Below are 24785 nucleotides of genomic sequence, written 5' to 3'. Positions count from 1 at the left end.
GCAACAAAACTACTTAGTTAGGTTTTGGAATAGATTGTGGTTTGGGTTAAAATAACTACTTAGGTGCGGAAGTTATGTCATAAACAAGTGAATTTTGACTTCTGGTTTAACATGGGGTATAAACAGCGGAGTCCTGGGCGAAAGTCTGGTGTTTTTTGACCCACCCAGACCTCCCTACGTAGTAATTTTTGCTCTTTATACTTTCTGGTTCATGTTTACGTAGATTACATATATTAAGTACAGCTGAGGTTTACATGAATTCGGTCACTAGTTTTTGAGGCCACTTGTCATGAACTGTCGGACAATTGGGATTTTTTTATCTGCTGATGGCTCCAGGTGAAACATTGGGGTCATAAAAGTCAAAAGGATTTATTTTGGAGGAGCATAAATCTATACCAAGTGTCATCCAGACGGATTTAAGTGTAAGAGTCACAGAAAAGAGTGATGTAACGACACACCATGCCTTCCCTAGAGCCACTTGCACGACTAAAAATGCCTTCTTTATATCAACATTTGGATAATCACATCTGACGCTGATGCGCTATTATCATACTATTCCATTACAAACATGTCATGATTTTGAATTTTATGAATAACTCATGTTGATTGTTGTGAAATTATTCCTGGTGCCATGTCACAGGCATCAAGATTGTGTTTATGGAAATATAGCAAGCAGCCATCAGGAGGCACATCCATTAATTCATTGCAGGTGCTGGGTGACAATAATCTACACAATAAAATACCAGCACGCTGCTGTCTTCTTCTTTTATTCTACATGGACAGCATTTCAATGATAAATGGTTTATAGTTAAGTGGGTTATTGATAATACAGTATATGTGAGGATAATATGCCCAATCATTCAATTACGTGGAGTGATGACACATTGCCCATATGGATATCACATCAGGATTACATTAAAAGTGCAAGGTAAGGAAGTTTCTTACAGCTTAACATAAAAGAAAGCACGACTTTACCACCAGCACATATCAAAAATATGGTTCCCCTAATGTGAAGTCATGAATCCTCATTGCATCCAGAAACGTACTTAGATGTGTGCTGGGGTCCAAGGAATTAAATCCACACCTCTGCAAATTGACTTTTCTTCCCATTTGAATGAGCCAGTAGCTGCACCAGCATTGATATAACATTAATTAAACAAGAAACACCAGAGTCGGCTTTGATTTTGAACGTATACTGCCTCAACCAAATTGTTAAAAATACATGTGTGTTCTCCAATTTCATCTACGAGCAACTCTGTAACCTTTCCTCTTTAGTTATTAACTTGCTTTGGTTCAACATGCTCTTAAACTTGACATGGAAGCCCCCGTGTAGTGCTTATAATTAATCATCTTTATCTTAAAATCAGTAATGATCTTCTTCCAAGAGTTGAAACAGGGGACTGCAGCTCCCAGACAATAATTTAGCCGCTGACACAGTTCACTGTATAATTTAGTTTCACTGCCTTAAGCACTGATTTGTTATCGCAGCTGTAGCTCTGCAGTAGACTGGTTCACTTATCTGTAACACACTATCACATTCATGCTGGTGGTTTTGCATATTTTAACCCATTTACTATAAAACCACACACGCTTTACATCACTGCTGGCTATTCTACAAAGCATTCCATGGTAAAATGTTTGGACTGTGATAGCTGGTTGATGTATGCTTATCATAAGTCATCATTACTTTGTCTTATCATTGTTAAAGCAAGTGAAGGTGCGGATGGATTTGAAAAGTCTGGTGCACTCATCATCTAGTGGGAAAACATTATTTCACTTCAAAGCATGATGAGTCACATGTGCTATAAAGATCCATAATAAAACACCTCTGAGGCAGATTAAGCACACATAATGATGAGCTCAGTGCATTTTGAATGACAGTTAATATCTAGACGGTTTCTCAAGGCTTCATGGAAACATTCGGAGTTGCCTGTGTGAAGGTTTTTAAATCCCAAACTCTGGCAACAAAAACGTAAACAGATTTTGCCCTGTACACTGCGTTCTCGAAATATGCCACCATATAAAAATGAAGGAATAGAGAGCATGGAGAGTTCAGTAAGACGTCGGTCTAAATGTGATGTAAATAAAATATTCATGGTGCAATAAGCTTGTTGTTTGGTTTGATATCGGTGGCAGTGCGCCTTGGGATTTTATATTACGAGCGAATTATTCTGGGTCACATTATGACAGGGGTGAGAAGAGGAGATCTGCCTGTCTTGGATGATATTCAGAGGACTAAATGATGAAAAAAAAAATATATAATCATATTTGCAAAACCGAGAAATGAATAATGCCGATTTGGCGTGCAGAGTGTGAGAGTTTATTTTTGTCTTTGAGTTAAAGTGAGTGAAGTTTTATGATATTGTGCCCACGCTAGCACGCATGCCGGCACCTTTATTAAAGTGAATTAGTGATGAATCACCCTCAAGCATGAATCATACATCAATAATAGCTTATTTTTGATCGATGCTGATATAGATACAGAAAAGTAGAAATGCATTTCACAATATCTTAGAGACCTCAGCCCCCTGCCCCCTCCCCCCACCCCCACCCCACCACAAATCATGTGTTCAGGGGAGCTCATGTCTTATTAAGAGGAGCCAAGCTCCCCTGCAGTTTGCACCCTGTTGTGTTTTTACATTTGAATTCTGCCTAATCTAATTCACTACTCTGCCAGACAGGGAATTAAATTAGACTAATATCCTGTGTTGGATGGTGGCAGATTCATGTCTGGGAGATAGGATCTTAATGTTCAAAGATAAAACTATTTATACTTACGAGGTAGTGAAATTTGGTTCAATATTGCACGCAGCCTGTGGGAGCGTAGACGAGGAGAGTCATTCTAAATGAACTGTTTGTTTTCAGAGAGTCTAGCTGTGGGCTACGAGAGGCCGGGCTTAGGTCCCGACAGACACATTTCCCCATTATGAGAAGTGGAAGTAGGTCCATGAAAAAACAGAATACAGAGGATATTATTAAGTAAGATCAGATATTAGATCAAGTAAGAAAACAAAGGATAATCCACGAAACTGAAAAAATTACAAGCAATGAATTATTTAGAGAATTTGATGTCAATGTGTATTATAACAGTTAAACATGAACATCCCTGCTACCAAGATGATTATTTTAGTAACAGAAATGCAAAACATCTTTGTAACAGATCACTTGAATACATTTTTATCAGGATTTAACTGCCTGTGTACCCAAGGAAATTGGTATTTATCTAATGTACATATGCAGAGCTGTGTTAACACAGCGAGTTCAGTCATGTGGAAAAACTCCACAGTTATTCCCATACCAAAGAAGGGCACTACCAACGTCCTGAATGACCTCGGGCCTGTGGCTCTCACCTCTCTTGGGATGAAGGCTATGGAGAGGGTCATAAAAAATCACATCATCGAGGCAACAGACTCACAGATGGACCCACACCAGTTTGCATATTGCACAGGCAAATGGGTGGACGATGCAAAAGCATTCATCATAGACACCATCCACAAACATCTGGAATCCCCCAACACTACAGCCAGACTCTTGTTCGCAGACTTCTCCTCGGCATCCAACACTCTGCAGCCACACATTCTTGCTGAGAAACTCACCACCCGCTTTCATTTAGATGACCGACTAATCCTGTGGATAATAGACTTTCTCACCAACAGGTCACAGAGAATGCTGGTTAACAACACCTTCTCCGACATCTCACACACTTCAACTGGCTCCCCGCAGGGCTGTGTCCTCTCACCTCTGCTCTACATCCTCTACACTGATGACTGCAGGTCCGACCAGCCAAACTGTCACATGGTCAAGTTCGCAGACGACAAAGTCCTCCTATCACTGCTTTCAGGCCCCTCACAAGCACCACAGCTCAGCTCTTAATGAGTTTGTGGAGTGGTGTGACAACTCCTGCCTGGAACTGAATGTGACCAAGACCAAGGAGATGGTAGTGACGTTCTCCAACAAGCAGAGAGATCTGGCTGCGGCAGTCACCACTACCATCCACGGGAAGCCTGTAGAGACTGTTGTGGAGTATAAGTACCTGGGCACAATCTTTGACAACCTGCTGAAATTTTCCTCCAACACAGAGGAGATCCTCAGGAAATGCCAGCAGCGACAATATCTCCTGAGGAAGCTCAACTCTTTTGGGGTCAGCAAGGAAATCCTCACAACCTTCTACTACTCCTTCATGGAGAGCATCATGACTTTCTCCATCACCTGCTGGTTCTACTCCATTAGCCTTCAGAATAGAAACCGCCTGCAGAGCACAGTCAAAGTCTGCTCCAAAATTATTGGACTTCCTCTTAGAGCTCTCTCCACCATATGCGAGCAGCAGATGCTAAGGTCAGCCGGCAGGATCTTGCAGGACCCCTCACACGTCCTGTTCCCTGCATTTGAGTGGCTCCCCTCAGGACGCCGGCTTCGCTGTCCAGGCTGCAGGACACAGAGGAGAAAAGGCAACATTTGTCCCCAAGGCTGTCCTGCTCCTCAACTCCCAAGCATCCCTGTCCCTCTACACACCCAACTAACTAAGTTGCTTTTGTGCTTAAACCTAACCAAACCTTAACCATAGCAGCATCAGATCAGTTTTTATGTACATAACAGTTATTTGTAAAAGTTTTGGAAGGAACTGACATATGATGTCGTCCTGCCGATAGAGGTGTCAGATTAGAAAACGTTTGTGTATGTCATTCTGGGGGCCAATTACAAACCGTGTATTTTGTTGTTTAATTTAAAGGACCTGTGATTTTACCCAGAATATTAACCTCAGGCGCGCCGCACATTTTTCTCATTTGTTCCATTTTCATTTTTTTTTTGTCCTGTGAGGGTTTCTTGACAATGTTTGTCATTGTTTTGTGTTAATTGATTTCCAATAATAAATATATACATTTATCTGCATAAAACAGCATATTTGTCCACTCCCATGTTGATAAGAGTATTAAATACTTGACAAATCTCCCTTCAAGGTACATTTTGAACAAATAAAAATGTGTGATTAATTTGCGATTAATCGTGATTAACTATGGACAATCATGCGATTAATTGCAATTAAATATTGTAATCGATTGACAGCCCTACTTAAAACACATCTTTTCACCCAACTATGTAACATATATATGTGTAATAGTGTAACTAATGAGTCTGACTTTGTGTTGTACAAATAGCAACACATTCTGACCAGTCACCGTGACTATTACATCAGTAACATGACCAGTTGACCCCGGCACCCCTGTGTGGGAAAACTGATCTAATTAGTGCCGCCTTTTTTTTCCAGCTCTGGCAGCCCACCACGCTGTACGTTATGTAAAACCTGGTCAAATATTCGCTAAATTGGAGGCGGAAGATGGTGACAAGCAGCAGATGTTAATCTAAGCAACATATTCCCAATTCTGGTATACACGAAGTAAAAATCAAAACAACACATTCATAGCAGTTTCTTGATGCTGAAACAGATACGGTCAATAAATTGTAGAATTACAGTAATTTCTTATCGGTCGCAAACTAGTAAATCACATTATATGCTTGGAATTGTGAGTGTACATAGTTTTTTTTTAGTTTTTTTTTCCTACAAAAACTGCCATTACACAGTTGATAAATGAGCCCCCTTGTTTAACATCTTAAAATGTTACCATTTTTCAGTCAGTCAATCAGTAGAAACACCAATAAAGCTTGAATGTCAATCAGACTAATTCATGATTGACATAAATTTATGCTCAGCTGCTGCAGTGCAGCTCACATCGCCACAGCCCTCCCCATCCTGAAATCCTGCTCTGCAGATCTGGCAGAGCGTTTATTTTAGCAGATGGTGTTCAGCAGGGACATCTTGTCAAGGTGAGGCAGCCAGATCATGTCCATCTGTTTGCATACAGTTCGATTGCTCTCGACTACACCTGAATCCCTGCGGGGTTAATGTGATAGGCCCGGTGTGCAAAGCGAGTGGAAAAGGTGTCGAACAGAAGCGTAAGGCGCAACTGATTTTTCTTAACATGTTCAATGAATGAACCTCAGTTGGTTCAAGGTCAGGTATGTTGCTGGATTGGCGATTAAGGATTAAGATTAAAACGTAGTATATAATTTAAAGTCATATTGCACTAAAGCCTATTATGTAATCTCATAAGAGATTATTGATTCAACCACCCAGTCACATAATGAAAAAATGAAGGGAATCATGTTACTTTTTCATTTATATTTGGCAATTTGTCACCTGTTTCTACTCAATATGCACACACACACACACACACACACACACACACACAAACACATAGTGGTAAGAAGCTGTGTGGAGTGAAGCTCGGCTTGTTGGCTTTCTCCCTCAACAGGAAACACTCATGAATCTTAATCAATAGTCTTGTTTTGGAGATGCAGAACACTGTGACGAAACCAATTAGAGCTTTAAATCCATGCCAGCCTGCTTAGAGATCCCAGCAAGACACAAAGTGTGTGTGTGTGTGCGTACACATCTAGTACATAATGTGTGTACATAGTGGATAGGCACAGAGGAAAATGTGTGGGGGTTGCTGAGTTGGGACAAGCACGTGGCAACCACAATAGCTAACTGTGATTTAGGCTGACCCCCACCTTAGTACATACTTCTATTTAAGCCTTAACATCTCCTTCAAGGATAGATTCACCATTTTTCAAGTCTGTCTTAAAACAATAGTTAGGTGCCCATATATTTTGCTGGCTGTAATCATCTCCTGTCCATACTGGCCAATAAAACTTCCCTTCCTAATAAGGTTTCAATGTAAGTGATGGAGGACAAAATCCACAGGCCTCAGGAAAAAACACATTCCTAAGTTTATCTGAATCTAATTTGGCTTCAGAAGTCTAAATTAGACAAATAAAGTGGGTATCTTGCTTAGTTAAGTCAGTTTAGTCCAAAAATCCCTCTCTGTTTTACTATCCCTCCACTGCAGCTGAATACGAAAACACTGTCTGGGAAACACAAAGAGGGAATTTTATTCTAAAAAGACTGTAAATTTGGAAGATATCCACTTGATTTGGATAGCTCAGGATGCTGAAGCCTCTTATTAGCTTTAGTTAAAGATTTTTGCACATAATGAGGACTGTGGATTTTGTACCGGTATCGGTTACACGGAAAGCACATTAGGAGGATCTCTTAATGGCCTCTATGAAGAGGAGGAATGATTACAGCAAAGAACAAGGGCTTAGTTTTCTTGGAGAAAAGTGGCCATTAAAATGATTTGTGGAGTAAAGGGCAGATTGTCTTTCTTACAAGTGTCTCTTAATACATGATGCTTTGGCTTGAACTTTTTTTTTTTTTTTGCATTTTTACACAGAACAAGCACATTTGGGGCATCTCTGTATTGGCTTCACTGATCAACTGTAGTGGTTTCAGCTCGGTCCAGTTCAGCTGACTATGGATATGCAAATCTTTTGTTGTGTGACCTTTTAACTATGCTGGATATTTTTCCCCTTTGCTGATTTTTTCATTTGAATTGCGATGTCATTAGGCAAAAAATCCATAATAACCTTTCAGCATATTGTAATTCAAGTGTTCTGAGAGAAAACTAGACTTCTGCATCTCCTCATGGCTCTGTTTTCAGGCTTTTCAAAATCTAGCCTGTTACGGGAGACTTTGGCCAATCACAGGTCAAATCGCGCGCGGGGGAGGGGGTGGGGGGGTCGGGATACTTAACCCCAAATTGCTTGTGAATGAGTATTTAGATCAGATCCTGATGGGCAGGTTGGCACCTTGCATGGCAGCCTCTGCCATCAGTGTACGAATGTGTGTGTGAATGGGTGAATGCTGACATGTAGTGTAGAGCGCTTTGAGTGGTCGGAAGACTAGAAAAGCACTATATAAGTGGCTACCTGCCTGTCTACCTGCACACACTCTGCCTGTGCACTCATTGTGAGTCACCGGTGTCTTCCACACGCTACTAACTTGACAGCTGTGAGCATTAACAACAGCCATGTTTGTTGTTTACGTTCATTATGATATGTTTATTCTGGTAATGATAATTGTGGGGGAGTGAAGGGACGTGCTGTCCGTGTTGTCGACTTGGCGACTGTCTCTCTAGATTTAGTGACTTTTGTAGCTAGTGCTGCGAGCTACTGTTGAAAACACTGGGCTAGGTTTTTCGGTTGAATCATTTTTAAAATCTAGTGTAATCTTGCTAGTTTCTCAGCGTTACCGAACCGACCTTTAAGCGGTTATGATATAGATATGGCGGCTACGTGCGTAGGCATTAACGCTACATCTTAGGCTATGCTGTAGCTGATGGGTGCCTCCTCGAATGTAACTACTCGTCAGAGATACGGTGGCGTGACAGAGATAACATGTTGGGACTCCAAGAACTGTCAAACCTTCTGTTAACCGCGTCACTCGTGGCTCTTCAAGATTGTAGCTGAACGAGTACATACGGTTTCGTCGTGCTCTACAGCAACTACTAAAACAATTAAAGAAAGGAAACACAAAAGTAGTGATATTCTCTTTCATGGAATCCTGAATTATATTTATTTATCATTCCATTTTACCCCAGAACAAATGATATTCCCTCGGATATTTAACACTTTTCATACAATCCTCAATATTTTTTAAACAAAAAATACCAAAAGATGTAAACATTTTTTTTACAATGCATCTGAAACTTCACAGACAACAATAATTTCAATAATTATAATGTAATAATAATATTTCAAAATCTATATAGATAGATTGACTTTTTTTTCAATATATAAACATACATATATGTACAACACATCACATTCAGCCTCGTTTGTGTCATAGAAATTGGTGGGCTGCAAAACATCTGACATGTATGTATTTGCATTTATATGTGCCAGCATAATGCAGTGCAGTCCAAAATTGCAAATCTCCTGAGAACAGAGTGTTTGCGTTTCAGAAGACAAAAAGAAAATAGGGATTCATACAAAGACTTTGCTTTCCGGCTGCAGTCAGACGATTACGATTCTAGTTGCATCCTCCTGATCGCATTTAACTTTATTTACAGCGGGTTAGCACAGACATATAGAGAGTACATATAGGATTCATCTGCAGTGTAGGCTTGGAGAATTCAGTAAGTGCATTACAAACCATTATAAATACTGCATATGAAATGTTTCTGCTGACGCAGTCTCAGGTCTCAAATGGGATTAACAAAGTCTTTTGTCATGATTCCAGGCTGCTTCTTGACAGGTAAGATTCCGAAAGAGAGTTCAGATAAGCACGTTTAACAAAAGTGTTGATGCCTTACTAGTGACAACGAGGATTTCTTGATGCAAGGGCAAATGATAATTGCATCCAGCTCAAGCTGCTTCATGCACAATTCCTTCATATCAGCACTTTAATTAAACTCGCTTGGAGTAATCTGCTCATCCAAGCGGCAGTAATCACATCAAACACTTCTGATACATGGATTCCTTAATATTAAATGCTGCACATCTCCAATTCAAATTCAGACAACAAGAGCCACAAATACATTCTATGATTAATTGGGAGGTAGAAACAGTCACCTTCATAGAAGCTGCATATACAATAACATCATAATAGATTATATTTCTCCATTTATATTATTGTGTCCCCAGCAACGCAATGGTGGGAAATGGAGTTTATCTGATAATGATCAACTGTCATGGCCATTATCGTTGTGTAATATCAGTGATCTAGTTATTAGGGTATAAATTCAGCTGAGCCTATCCTTTTCACCTACCTATTAAAGGAGCTGAAGCCAAATGGATTCCAGCTGCAGTGAGGGAAGCCGCAGGCTTGGTTTTGGACTAAACCCTTATAATAGGAAACATTTATTGAAACACTTTAAAAGCCACCAGTCAGAAGCTGAAATAACAGAAATAAAACTCACCATCCAGTCCCCTCTAAAGGATAAGCGCTTATAGCTGATGGATGGATGGACCCCCATTTCAAGACACTGAAGGGGTTTCTCCGTCCCCTATTTACACTTTGAGGCTTATATTCATGATAATATATGAATTAAATTTGGCATCTGTACATACACATATTATCTACATACATGCAAACCAATGTCTACATGAAATCCCTGACATCTGATATATATATAGATATATACACATTGTTTGAATGAGTAAAGCCAGTAGAGATGACCCAGGTATGAATGGCTAGAGAGTCAGAATATACAGGTACTTGCAGTGTTTGTTCCTTGAGTAGAACAGAATAGAAAAAAGAGACATCAGAATCAGATTTTCACAGTAATGTTTCCTGGTTTGTATGTCCATCTTTGCCCAAGAGCGTGGGCCGAACAAAGTCCGTCCAGCACAGGACTGGAAGCCAAGTCTTTGATATGTATGTTCTCTTAATGGTAACCTGCATATTGGTATAAAAACACCAGTGACCAAAACAACATTTTGGTTTTGACAGTGAGTGTAAAGGTGACTGTAACCTTTGGTTCCAGCATGACACTTGCATTTCACTGATCCTTCAGCTTGTACCGTAAACCCTTCTTCTCCTAAATCGTACAGTATATAGCCAACATGAAACCAGCAACATCTTTCACAGATCAGAGTAGTAAGTACAATCGAGTAGTTTTTTCCTGGTAGGTTATGGAGCAAGAACCAGTAATGAGCCTGACCCTGTACATCCATTCAGTTGTATACAATAGTTGTTAGTTACGTAGATGAAACCTGTATTGTCTCTATAACTTCTGACTATATAGGTCAGTAAAAAGGCCTGTTTTTCTTTGCAAATGGCACTTCTTTTTACAGAAGTAAGACGTTCACACCTACATGTGATAGCCCAGGGTTGAACTGAGGCTACAAAAGGCCTGGGGCTTCCTTAACCTCACTTCACAGTTAGCCTCAGGTTAAGGATTCATACTTGAACATCACAGCTCTGGGTTAATGTTGATTTAATAATTGCAATTTTTTTTTTTTTTTTTTTTTGATAACCTTGAAAAGTCGTGAATAACTATGGTCCTGATTGTTGTTTAGTAAAGCCTGCGTTAAGGTTTTGGAGGGGATATCTCACATTCAGAGTGTGAAACAACCGTCACCAGGCGTTAGCTATAGTAAAAAAAAAAATGCAATGGGATGCAGAGGTGGTGGCGTGTTGCTTCAGGTAGTGGTAAGATGAAGAAATACCAAGCCAGTATCATATTGGACAAATCTGCACCTCGTGATATATATCCAGTGCCAATGCAGGAGGTAGTGTGCATAGTGTTATTTTCCTATACCTCAATCTTAACTAAGTGTTTATGTTGCTTGACTTTAACTATACCTTAAAGGGATAGTTTGGGTTTTTGAAGTGGGGTTGTATGAGGTACTTAGCCGTAGTTAGTGTATTACCTACAGTAGATGACCGTCAGGATGCCCCCAGCTTGGAGACAGACATGAGTTACCGCACGGAACCAAAGCAATGTACAGCTGTGGACGGGGCCGGCAGCCAACGTATTTTAGCAACCTAAAAGAAAGGCACACCTAAAAATCAATATCAGTTTAAGTGTACGCTATATTTAGAATATTTTTGAAGTTTTACCTTGCCTTGAGACAGTCTATGTTTCCAATGGGGAACTGAAGCCGTTGTCTATGCACTCGCCAAAGCAACCAGACTCCATTGGAAAAAAACAGTAATTTTACATCGCAGAACACAGGAGTTTCTGGTCTACCGCTGCCTCGATTGGCTAGTTTGTTTGTGTTTTGTGTGACTTTGGTTAGTTTTGATTCACCGAAGTCACACAAACAAACACACTAACCAAACAATTGAGATAGCAGTAGACCAGAAACCCCTGTGTTCTGCGAGGTAACATTAAATGTTTCTGTCAGTCTGGTGGCTCTGGCGAGAGCACAAGTGGATACAACGGCTTCAGTTCCACGTTGGAAAGGCAGTCTGACGGCAAGGTAAACCAGCGAAAATATTCTAAATATAGCTTACACTTAAACATTTTTAGGTGAACCTTTATTGACTATGGATAAGTACATCATACAACCCCACTTCAAAACTATCCCTTTAAACATAGTTTATTTGCCATAACCACTATCTTAGCTTAGCCATACCATCGTTACCCGATATTGCAGAAAGCAAGAATTTTAAAAGTTGGCATTGGATGTAAAAAAACATTGCCATTAAACAAAAAGGACAGTGTCTCGGGTTTTGCAGAACCGTTCAATATTGACGTTCTTGCCTGATGATAGGGTTGTGAAATATGATTAAGAAAGGCTGGTTTAAGTAATAGATCCATGAGTTTGAAGGCTCATCAGATGCCAAGACATTGCACAGCAATTTATTATAGTATGAGACAGGATTTTACAACTTAGGAAAGTTACTCTGTCCCAACGAAGTAAACAGTAGAAATGACCCATTCAGGTTACCGGGAATGTATACTTGTACTCCAATGCAATGTGTTGCTGAACACATTATGGCAAAAATTGAGCCAGTTCAACTTTTTTGCCACGTTTTTTTGCCCTCTGCGTCAGTGCAGGGGCCTCATTGAAATGAATGATGGGGGCTGTATTTTTTCATGCATTGTTAATATCGATCTGAACGCAGCATAAACCCACAGCTAACAGTGCTTTAAGCTGAAAGCTGAACTAACAAGGATCTTACCCCAGGGCTAACGGTTGTGTGAAAAGCCCAAGTGGTCTATTAGTTCAGGTGCCGATGTTGGTTTAGTATCAATTTCTTCAAGACGCAGTCACTATGTACCAATGTCAGAGCAGTAATTTAAGGAGTGCAGCCAGCAGCAGAATACATCACATGTGCTGAGATGGTTGTTTTGCAGTACTTAAAAGCAAATTATTTCATGACAAAGCGATAGTGAGTGAACAAAATGGGAACTGCTTTTATAGTCAGGTTTTCTGTGAAAACTGCACAGAACTGCAATTCACCATATTAAAGAAATGAATCATGACACGGCATAAAAGTCATGCAAGTCAACCACAACATGCGCTCTAGCAGATCTAATTAATCTTGTCCGTGGCAGGTCTTTTTGTACTTCCATTTGATGACCTATGCTGCCAGGGGAAAAGTACAAAACTGCTCGTTGGACAAACTGCGGTTAAGCTTAACTATGCTCGCTGGGCATTTTCTTTTTTGGAATAATGTCGGCAGGTGCTGAAGCAAAGCCTTATGCCTCTCATGTTACAAATCCTTTCATTGAACAACAGGCCCTCTCTTTTCCAAGAGGCAAGAAGAGCACTAAAGGCAAATGGCCTATATCCATGCATAGACATAAAGTAAATTTATCCTCTTTTTGTTTGTTATAATGGCTCATGGAACATGTTCAATATAACCATTTCAGTGTTGTTTTTGTTGTGGTTGTGTTATCACACACCCAAAAACGAATTTGCTGATACGCTGTTAGCTTCATACTTCTGCCCATGAAAGCACACGCTCACAGAGGCACATTATAAAAATACACCCACATACACACACTGTATAAATAAATCACATGATTTCATCGCTTTCATACACACAAACCGGTTTTTACTAAAGGTCATCAGACCACTATAAAGGAGCATTAGTTTATTCCAGTTTTGGGTCTTATTTTCATAGGTTTGGACATTATTCCTGTCTGTACTAATAACATATTGACCTACTGATTAAATCTGGGAACGCGACAACATTGCTAAAGAGTAGTTCGATGAAGTATGCAAGTTTGACCTCATGACAATTTTAAACAAAGCCCCAGGAAGAGAAAATGAATGGAAAATGAATTCTCCACAACTGTTCTCTCTAAACATCTATCACAGTTTACGGACAGACTTTTAGGCAATTTTGATGTACCGTATCGGTGCGCACACACAGTTTTCCTCTGCAATTAAAGAATTAGCATTATAGGTGCACTTTCAGTTTTACAATAAAGTCGTTTAGAGAATCTGGCTAAATCTGATGATCTAACTAACTTGTTTCTTGCCCTGTCTGACTTTGTTGTTGTAATCTGTCACAGTGTTTCCAGATTCACAAAGAATTACTTTTGGTGAGCACATTGTTATCATAACCAGTATATATCCTAACCAGAACTACGAAAATAAGTCCCAAATTGTAAATAAACAGAATTAACTATAAAACTTAAACACATTTAACTTTCCACTGCTCTGCTGGTGCTCATTTTTATGATGAGATAGATACCTGATGATCAGCCTCCTGGAATTAAAAGATGCCAATTTTTGAACACATCGCTCTCTTCTTAAGTACAAATTATAAAGCCCTCTGAGGCAAATTTGTGATTTTTGATTTTGGGCTATACAAATAAAATTGACTTGACTTGACTTCTTGTCATCACCCTTGTCCACTATCTGTCTATAAGACACTTCATTTTAAAGCATGGCCAAAGACCGCCACGTAACTACAACCTTGTTGTTCTAAATAAATATAATATTTCTTTTGGATAAAAATTAACGTGACCTTTCATTGACATCAGATATCTACCCTGATAAGGGTGTTCATAGTGTATTTTTGTCTGTATTTCATGTCAGAAAAGCAACGCACTTCATTCGTACAAAACCAGCCCGTTCTCATTCCCAGTGCATCAAACACAGATGCTTTGTCACGGCCGTTGGTGTTCAGCACTGCTGCACAAGGCACCCTTTAGCACCATGCACCGTGCGTTCCATTAACTACAATGTAAACTCATCCCCGGCAACAGTAAACGCTCAGAGAAAGTGTGGCAGTTTAGAGAGTGAAAAGACACATAGGGCGGGCGGGAGTGGAGGTGGATGGGTCCAACAACACAGGGCTTTCATCCAGGAGACCGCTATTTGTGTCCCGGGCATCACGTTACAGTCAGCTGTTCGTTCGTGTCCCATGTTCACAACTCAAGTCACATTTTCGCTGTACATATGTAGTCATTTTAAGCCCAATCCTGTTGTTTTTCTGAAACCTATGCAAATGTTTTTGCTTAATTCACAACATTAAGCACGTGTTTACTGCAACCGAAAAGTGACGCCGAGGGTTCTGACAAAGCGTCAGTATGTGACGAGTTGGGATGAGAACGTGTTGACAAAGCAACATTTAAATATTATCCAGCATATGTTCAAATGCAACATGTTTTGCACAATTTAAAATTTGTAGCTTATTTCAGATGATGGTCCTCAGAAACTGTACATTTTGGACCATTGTATGATGGATCCTCAAACAGGTTTTGCTTCGCTATCATATATGTTTTTGTCTAGAGGTCTCCACATAGAGTACATTGAGAGAGAATAGAACTTATTGAGTGTTATAGATTTAGTCATCCTAAGCCCTATCCCCAATCCTTCTGCTTTTATAATTCAGTCATTCCTTCAGGACACAGCTGATTAGATAAATTGACATTGGCAACACCTCTTTGTAAAGGAATCAATACAACACCTTGGGTAATTTATAGTATGTCCATGTTCATTTTTTCACATGCTAAAGAGGGATTTTGAGACCTTAATGTTTCATCAGTAATGAGAAAACAGAACTATTTTCCTGTTAGATAACACCGGCAACCCTGTGGTCCTTCAATTTGAGGCATGCATTGATAAATATCTATCAAATCAAACACACCATCAAATACAGTACTCATAATAAATACATAAAAGGTTATTTAGGGAGAAGAAAGTTCAAATATCCTCCCATTTGATCCAGCTTGAATTGATTTGCATGGTGAGTCCATGGATTCTCAGTCTTGTTTGCTTAACGTTGATCAGTCAAAGTGATCAGATAGTTATGGCGTGTGTTAATTTGACCTGATGAAATATTGATGAACACATCTGTGGTTGCATGTTGGCTGTTCGGCTCGCTTATCCTTCTGTAGTGGCATCTATCGTCGTGGTCTTTTTTATGTTTTTGGCAGTATCACATATTTGAGGCATGAGTACAAGTTCTAAAAACTTTGACCTTAAAAGTTATAACATTTCTTCCTTCAATCCATCTTTAGCTTTTTGTTTCAGTGTCTTTCAACCTTTATTTTTGCCATCTTTTTCTCCATTATTTGTCTTTTTTCACCTTCTCACTGTGTGGCTGTGTTTGTTTCTCTAAAGGAAGTCACTCTGCATCTCATTGGAGAGCTGACTGACCGCCACCTCACTATGTTTTGATCCTTTAAGTATCCTGGCAGTCTGCTGGGGGCTGTATTCTGTAAAGTTTTCCCTGGTACCGGTGGCTGTTTCAGGGCGAGGACAGTGTCTGCAGGTCCCGTGGTTCTCCGGTAGCCCATTTGACAACCTTGTGGAGTTGCATTCTTCTGTGTGGTGGGATTGCCTGCAAGGTCCCTTCCCATCCCGACATCCGCAGATTGTCGTCCTGCACTGGGCCACATCCCGACACAGGGACTTGCGGAAGTTGGGCTTGAAGACCAGATAGACGATAGGGTTATAAAGGGTGGAGGACTTGGCAAAGATAGCTGCCAGAGCAAAAGCCATGGGTGGTACAGTTGTTGGGTTACCAAATGCTGCCCACATGGACACAATAGCGTATGGACTCCATGCTGTCAGGAAACCGATGCAAACTGCCACGGAGAGCTGAAAAGAGACACAACATACAAAATACATTTGTCATGTAAACACATATTTTGTAGGGGTGGGAAAAAAAATCGATTCACCTATATATCGCATTTTTTTTTTTACGATTTTGAAATTGATTATGAAATGTCAGAATCGATGTATTTGCTTAATTTGAGTCTATGCGGAGGTAGAAAGAAGTTAACGCTATAAATCATAATATCAAATCGCAATACTTGTAGAATTGAAATACTTAAAAATCGCAGTACATATCAAATCGGCACCCAAGTATAGTGATCGAATCGGGAAATAGGTGAATCATCCGAGCCCTAGTATTTTCTTAGGTCTATCTGTCTGAAGGTGAACCTATGCATTTACCTTAATAATAAGTGCATGTGCATTTGTGATCTTGTTCTGCGGGGACATGTGCTGCTGCACCGCCTGGCGGGAGCCCCGGACGGTCATCAGGATGAACGTGTAGGACAGAAAGATGACAGTGCAGGGCACAATGTAGCAGAAGAAGAAGAGGCAGACGATGTAGCTCATAGCTGCAAAGCTTTGGCTCGGAGCGTCCCAGCTGATGCAGCACGCTGTACCGTAAGGTTCGGCCCCGTACTCTCCCCAGCCCGACAGGGGACCGACAGCAAAAACTCCAGCGTAGCACCAGACCCCAGCGACCAGCAGGCAGGCGTGGCAGTAGGAGAACTTGTTACCTGAGGAGGAACATAGCAGGGTAGAGACAGAGGCAGAGGAGGGAGAGTTGGGGGAGTGATTACTGACAGATGAGGACATACAGAAACAACAGCATAGCAACAATATGCTACTGAAGCATCTGGTTACCTGATGCTGATAACAGGCAATGAGTGAGGAGGTGAAAAGAGGAGGACAGGAGGAGGAGGAGGAGGAAGTGGGATGATATTGTACAATAAATGATGAACAACTTGATAGCACATTTCCCTAGGATGGATAGGTATGTTTGATAATACAGCCAATGAATATGTTTCACATGACCTCAGGCATGTTCAGATATGCGATCACATGGCTCACGGGAATACACATGTGAAGTTAGCAAACATAAATATTATTCTGTAGGCGCACAGCATGTTTGCTTAGAGGCCAAAGAACCAACCCCCACTCAACCATTTCCCTGTGCACACAAGACCTCATATTAGGAAACACAGTGACTACTATTTGTCAGTATTGGCTGTTTATTTCCTGCATACAGAGATCTGAACGGAAGATATGTGTGGATTAGAATGTGTGGTTTTTGCTGTAAGTAATCATGCATCTGACACCTTTATAGAAATGGTGTAATCAGACATAATTACATGGTAATGTAAGTCTATGTGAATAGACTATGCAGTTCTTATAAACATACAAATTCACAAGAATGCAGGAGGCAAGGTTGTTGCTACTTTCTAATATTTATAGTATCCCTTTTCTCTTATTCTGACCGACTCCACCCACCACTCCACTTATGATGTGGCACATAAAACCTATAGTCAATAGCCATTTATTGCACAAGAGGCCATTGTTTCAGTACCTTGTGTAATTGTACAGTCTAGTTTGTATTCGTATCAGAACTTAAATTAACGTATTAAATATGAGCACACTGTATTCATGCCACGTCTGCTCATAGAATCATGATTAGTGGTGGAGCACTCGCTTGTAAACATACTCATGTGCCAGAGTGTGAATAAAGGGATCTATGGGAAACACCAAATTGTCTACTGTAATTGATTTGGACGAGGGCTTCTTCAGAGTGGAATCAGTGAGGAGGAGAACACAGGGAGCCTTATCTATGAAACCACACAGCCTCTTCAGTTGGATGTCAGCCCCTCTTACCCTTGAAGCTGAGGGTGAGGGGCTGTGATTAAGCCCTGTGGCACTCGCTGAACTGTGTGGCGCTAGGGAAGGGGGCTGGGTTAGCCATTATAGATGGCTGTTATCTGATGTGAAGCATCCCTTCACTGATGAAACTCTCCAGCTACTGTATCTGAATGGCACATGAAGGATTCGACTTGAGCTCTTTTTTCACGGATAGCTGAACTCAATTTCTAACAAAAGCCTTCAAACATGTGCTCTTACATTTTAAATAGGGATGGACCAAACCTTTTTTTCTCCTGATACCGATTCCTGTAACTCAACTCAGGATTGATGCGATGATATCGCCTACTGAGCCGATACCAGCTCTCCCTTTTTCACAAATTTAAAATCTATATACCACACTGCAAGGAACTCATTATTCATCATCATTTTTTTGGCATAACATAAAGAAAAGCTGTGATTCAGGAGGCAGAGCAGGATGTCCACTAATTTGAAGATTAGCCGATCCCCGGCTCCCCTAGTTTGCATGTCGAGTGTCCTTGAGCAGGACGCTGAACCCCAAATTGCTCCCGAAGGCTGTGCCATCGGTGTGTGAATGAGTAATTCGATTAGATCCTGATGGGCAGGTTGGCACCTTGCATGACAGCCTCTGCCATCAGTGTATGAATGTCTGTGTGAATGGGTGAATGCTGACATGAAGTGTAAAGCCCTTTGAGTGGTCGGAAGACTAGAAAGGTGTGATATAAATGCAAGTCCATTACCATTTAACATGAGGCCAACTGTGATTGAATGATATGGACCTGGAAAAACAATGTTTTTTAAATAACATTTACAAAGAGGTGTGTAGTGGTGTCTGTATCTGCAGAGACCCTGCCCTCTGCCTGTATTTTTCTCTTTTATTCTTATTCTGCTGTATTCTGGACGTTTCTGGGCTTCGGAAACAATGTTTACTTAACGCCGCTCCCTCTCTTCATTCAGTCTATAGCTTGCTCGACCATCGCTGCTCTCGCTCTCTCTCTCCCTCGCTCGCTGACTTTGAATTCCGTGTGTTTACAAACCGCAACCGACAACTGCGAAATATATTATCATTTTCAAACTACCGTTCCACATTAACGTTAGTTAACTTAATAGCTAGCTAACTGACCACATGGCACATTTCAACCTGTATGTATTTGATAAATGAATGGATTATGTCTGCTTATGATACGGTAAAATGTTTGTTTCTATCTGAATATGATATGGTAATTACAGCCTGAGCAAATAACCCCCGTTATCTCCCATTAATTTAAATAAATTCCCCATAATACCTGTTCATTTCCATGGAAAGTTCCCACCTTGAATATACCCGGAGTTTTGCAATCCTAGATGTATTTACAGCCAGTAATTACCTCTCTATTTATTAGTTTTCATTGTTAGTGGCAGAGTACACCATTCCTGCACTGGATTCAAGACTGACAGGAAATGATGCATGTATGTAATCCAGCGTAATTATTTTTGATTGATTGACTGAAATGTTAAACATTACAACTTTACAGTAATATGGTCAATATCACTGTCAAGTTGTAATGTTTACAGTAATATGGTCAATATCACTGTAAAGTTGTAATATTTACAGTAATATGGTCAATATTAGCCCAGATATCGATCCAGTGTACAGAATTGGTGCATCCTTGAAGATGTATTTGGAGATTTTCAAATTCATCTTGTGGACTGTAGCTTTTCTTTTTCACAGTGCATGTGTTCCTGGCTGTATTGAATAGCTTATATCATGATAACTTTGGTTTATATTGTGCAAGGAGAAACCAGTTAGTCCATGAATTAGTATTAAGTGGAAATGCTGATACCAGCTTTTTCCCTTTAGTCCACCATGCTTGCTATATGTACCACTTCATATACTGTGAGAGACGTTGGCTTTGACTATGATTGAGATCTATTTAAGCTCGATGGTGCCTGAAATGGTAAAATGGGTCAATTGTCACAGCCAACACCACTTAACATCAGGACAGACAGCCCACATTGATTCTGTTGCCAGTTAACTGTAAGTCAGTCCTTTAACTGTAAAGCGCCCCCCTTCATTCTCTGCTATTCATACTTCACCTCCCTTTTGTGATTAGACCCTCTTATTTTGTAAACGAGGCTGTCTGATCATCCACCCTCCGCCTTTTGTTTGATTGTCTTCGATCCAGTGATCGAAAAGTTCATCAGCAGTCTACGGTGGCTGTAGATTAAATCTCATAGGAAGCAGCAGATCCATGTGCTGCTGTTTGATCACCAAGTGGAGGTTAATTTGTCTGTCATCAGGGGTTCATTAAGAACAGCAATACCCATGTGAGGCACTCCAGCCGTGGCAATAAAACGAATAAAAGACCGGAAGGAAGAAGCACTCTCCATCACCCTCAGCCATGTCCCCAATGCTCCTTTTTTTCAAAGTATTTATTTCATCAGTTGCACTTCGGAGCACGTTCCTTAGTGCTTTACTCAAAGGTATTTCAGCAAGAATATAACTTAAGGTTTCAGTTAAGTGAGCGTTAACAATGAGGCCACCGATGACATCCTTTATAAAAAGGGTTTAGGATAGTTTTTCCTAATTCTTTATAGGAATGTTTTTTTAAAATGCACCCGCTTAGTATCCGTATGTGTAAATGTCCATAGAGAAGCATCTTTACATGTACAGACCAGTGGGCAACCTCCGGGTCTGAAAATTGAAGCCAATGCAGGAGTGCCTTAAACTTGCATTCTTTGTAATAGCCAGTAGGGGGCGACTCCTCTGGTTGGAAAACGAAGTCCGTTTGTATAGAAGTCTATGAGAAAATGAGCCTACTTCTCACTTGATTTATTACCTCAGTAAACATTGTACACATGAGTTTATGATCTCAATCGCTAATTTAAAGTCTTCTTCAATACAGCATGATGTAAATTATGGTCCCATTTAGAGTCAAATGGACCATAAAGCAGAGTATGCTTTAGGGCGTGGCTACTTTGTGATTGACAGGTTGCTACCACGGCGTTGTCCAGTCTGGGTGTTGTCTGTGTTTTCGTTTTACAACTTTAACCCTTTCACAGTGTGTTTTCAGTTCATGAAAGTTAATTATAACTTTTTTTTGGTCACCAAAAAAATTTCTTATTCAGAGTTTGGTTGTACTTAGCGCCATACTTTCGTGTCACTTCTGGTGCAAAAAGCCGAAATGGCGATGGCCAAAAACCAAGATGGCGATGGCCAAAATGTGGTCGCGTCTAGAAGATAACCCACAAATTGCGAAAACTTGCAAAAAGGTCTTGCGAGACTTGCTGCCTGACGACCTATCCTTAGCTTAAACATTTGAGGTCAATGCCTAACCTTAACCATCTCGCGAGTTTCACAATTTGCGTCTTACCTCATAGCCACGACCCCAAAATGCTGAATTCGTGGCTTCAAAACGGCACGATGTCAGGGTGACTACGTCTACGTCTTATATTCAGTCTGTGGTACAGACACACCTTTCTCTGACTCTGCACTTAAACTTAAGGCTGCTTATCATCAAGGAAGTCAGTCTGGTCAGTTTTCTAGCCTCTACAGATCTTGTTTTTCTCTTTTCACTTTGTAGCTCTACTATTCAGACTCAACCAGATGGGCAAATCCTGGGAGAACTGTTTAAAAAGGCAATGCAGTTTATCAAGTCAGAGTAGAAATCTTTGTAGAAATAGTTTGCTGTCTCATCAGTTCTATGAAGAAATGTGTGTAGCTCTAAATAACAATCCCAGTAGGATATCTTCTTACATAGTCAGTTTTTTTTACCATTTCTCCTCTTTTCACAGCAGCGCAGAGGTTATTTCATATTTCAAAGCGTTTCTAATTCTGATTTCGGTGAGTCACACAATTCACACATATTCAATCCAATTAAACCAGAGTTTATTGTCGTTTGACAACTGATACAGTTGCCCATGTTGAATTTAATGTGATAACCTCCCCATAATAACTCCACACGCGGAAACTGAACCTTGTGTCAGCAGCCCGTAAATGTTTTAAAAGGCTTTTACTCTCCGTCTCCCAGTAACCCAATCCTCTGATATTTTTGGTGTTAAACACAGTTCCTAGAGCATTTGTTTCTTTTCTTTTATGCAAAGCACTTCGTGGAACTGGTTAACTTCCTCATGAACCCACTCGTTCACGTTTGGCAGATGGCAGATTCTTCTCAAGGGGAAATTGTTTGGCCATTGCCAGACTCTGTATTCACTAGACAATGAGCTCCACTTACAGAGAGACATTAGTGTAAGCAGCAATTTGGCCTTAAGGTGTGGACATTTTGATCTCCTCTTTCTACAGAAAGTAATACAGGAGCTGCTGTAGTTTTAACATATATGCCCACTGCAGGCAGTGAGAATTTATGCTTTTAGTCTTTTTACTGTTTACTTTGGGCTAGTTTTGCATATGTGTTCAAGGTTTTACATTTAACAAATATTATTCAACTTCTGCTGTTAAACACCAAATGTTAATTCTTCCTAGTTTTTCGCTAGAGTTTATAAGCTAGTTTAGAAACAAGAGGACAGCGTGTTTTAACGGTGGGTCCGTAAGCTAAGTACATTTTTACAAGGTTCCTTGCATGGAAGTCTCATAAAGGCATAATTACTTATACTCATTTGCATTTCAAACACTTTTATTTGTGAAGCTTGTTGTCTCTTGGGTTTTACGCTCTGCATTATAGACTGTGTTCCTCTGGGAAACAGACAAGAGGAGCTCTTTAAAAGCACCACCTTGGCTTCAATTATATTGTGCTTATTAGTAGCAATCGTTGAACCTACTGGAGTCTGGAATAAACCTCTAATTCAATGCGGAGGCTGCTGGCTGGTGCTCTAACTAAGCCCTGTGAAGTGGAATGTAAGCCTGAATTAGTTCAATTGAGACATTTTCACATAAGCATCAGATCTTATCAAACTCCAGTTGCGTTTGATATCTCATCCACGCTGCCAATATTGCATTTATTATGCCTTCTGCTACTTGCTGGAGTTACTATGAGATAAGGCTGTCGACACCATAATGACGTATTAACACAAATTTGTTTTAACGCCACTAATTTATTAAAAGCAACTTGCGATATTTAGGTTGTAGCGGGCTCAGTTTTAAAGCTAGAGTGACGATACTGGCATCATGTAAACCTAGAAAACCTAAGGAATCCATTGGTATCAACCATGTCATACTAGCTTTCAAAGGGGTCCCTTGACCTCTGACCTCAAGATATGTGAATGAAAATGGGTTCTATGGGTACCAACGAGTCTCCCCTTTACAGACATGCCCACTTTATGAAAATCACATGCAGTTTTGGGGCAAGTCATAGTCAAGTCAGCACACTGACACACTGACAGCTGTTGTTGCCTGTTGGGCTTGAGTTTGCCATGTTATGATTGCAGTAACTAAATGCAGTACTCGTGAGGGTTTCTGGACAATATTTGTCATTGTTTTGTGTTGTTAATTGATTTATAATAATAAATATATACATACATTTGCATAAATCAATTTGCCCACTCCCATGTTGATAAATACTTGACAATTCTCCCTTTAAGGTACATTTTTAAAATGTGCGATTAATCACGATTAACTACGGACAATCATGCGATTAACTATTTTAATCGATTGCCTATGGAAGCATTTTGCGGACTAAATGAAAATGGAAATGTAATCTCACAATAGCATTTTCATTTCCCACTTATATGTGCATTCATTTGAATAAAAATTCAATAATGCAATTTCCCCCCCGGCAGATAAACAATGCTAATTCCGGTTGGTGGATAGAACCAGTGTACGTAGTCCCGCCTTCTGAGAATGACTGACGGGTTGCTAGAATTTGAAAAGACATTTCATTTAGTTAGGGAACAGCCTGACAGCATTGAAATGTAATTGCGATTGTATACAATGCTTTTACATTTTTACATTTGAATTAACATTTGAATATTGTCACCCAGAAAGCAGGGTTAGTCTTCGAAAATGAAATGTCAAATTACTTTTCCATTTTCATTTTAATATTGTCATGGAATGCCCATGAATGCCATGAAAATGCAAATTGCATGTGGATGGCAGCTTCGGTGTTGCGCTCTCGTACATTGTGAACTTCGTTGTCCTTGTTTTTAGCTCTATTTTTATTTCTGTGTACAATGAGGGCAAAATTCCTGGTATGTGTACACATACCTGGCTAATAAGGCTGATTCAGAATTTTAATTTTGACCCAATTAATACATACTGTATGTAAGTGGGAAATGAAATGCTATTGTGAGATTACATTTCCATTTTAATTTAGTCTGCCAAATGCTTCCATACTGTTACTATTTGTGCTCATTTCTTCAAAATGTGCCATCTTCTGTTCTCTTTTTCTACTATTGAAATTATACTTTGTTCATATTTTTACCTCGCATGTCAGGCATTATAAATCCCATTGATACAGTATGTGTCAGATTGGCACTGTACTGTGTACCCCCTGAGGTGTGTATGGGCGAGCGTGAGTGTGTGAAACATATAAATGGGATCATCCCTGAAATCTGCACTACAGGAGTGAAGAATCTGCACTACTGTGCATCCATTCACAGAATATGGACGT

At 40.1% G+C, this 24785-nt stretch overlaps 1 protein-coding gene across 1 annotated transcript in view; it reads right to left on the bottom strand.

The window, feature by feature from the left end:
* Window positions 1-14618: 14618 nt before the first annotated feature.
* Window positions 14619-24785, bottom strand: part of opn7b (opsin 7, group member b) — a 68203-nt gene continuing 58036 nt past the window's right edge. The window contains exons 5-6 of the mRNA XM_037771567.1: window positions 16771-17105; window positions 14619-16413 (exon numbers count right to left, since the gene is read on the bottom strand). Coding sequence (XP_037627495.1) covers window positions 15928-16413; window positions 16771-17105 — 821 coding nt within the window. The 3' untranslated portion in view covers window positions 14619-15927. The remainder of the gene's footprint in view (window positions 16414-16770; window positions 17106-24785) is intronic.

Source organism: Sebastes umbrosus, chromosome 6 (assembly GCF_015220745.1).
Source record: "Sebastes umbrosus isolate fSebUmb1 chromosome 6, fSebUmb1.pri, whole genome shotgun sequence".
In the NCBI taxonomy this organism is placed as follows: domain Eukaryota; kingdom Metazoa; phylum Chordata; class Actinopteri; order Perciformes; family Sebastidae; genus Sebastes; species Sebastes umbrosus.
Note: the sequence above shows the minus strand (reverse complement) of the source record. Positions and strands in the feature narration are given on the sequence as shown.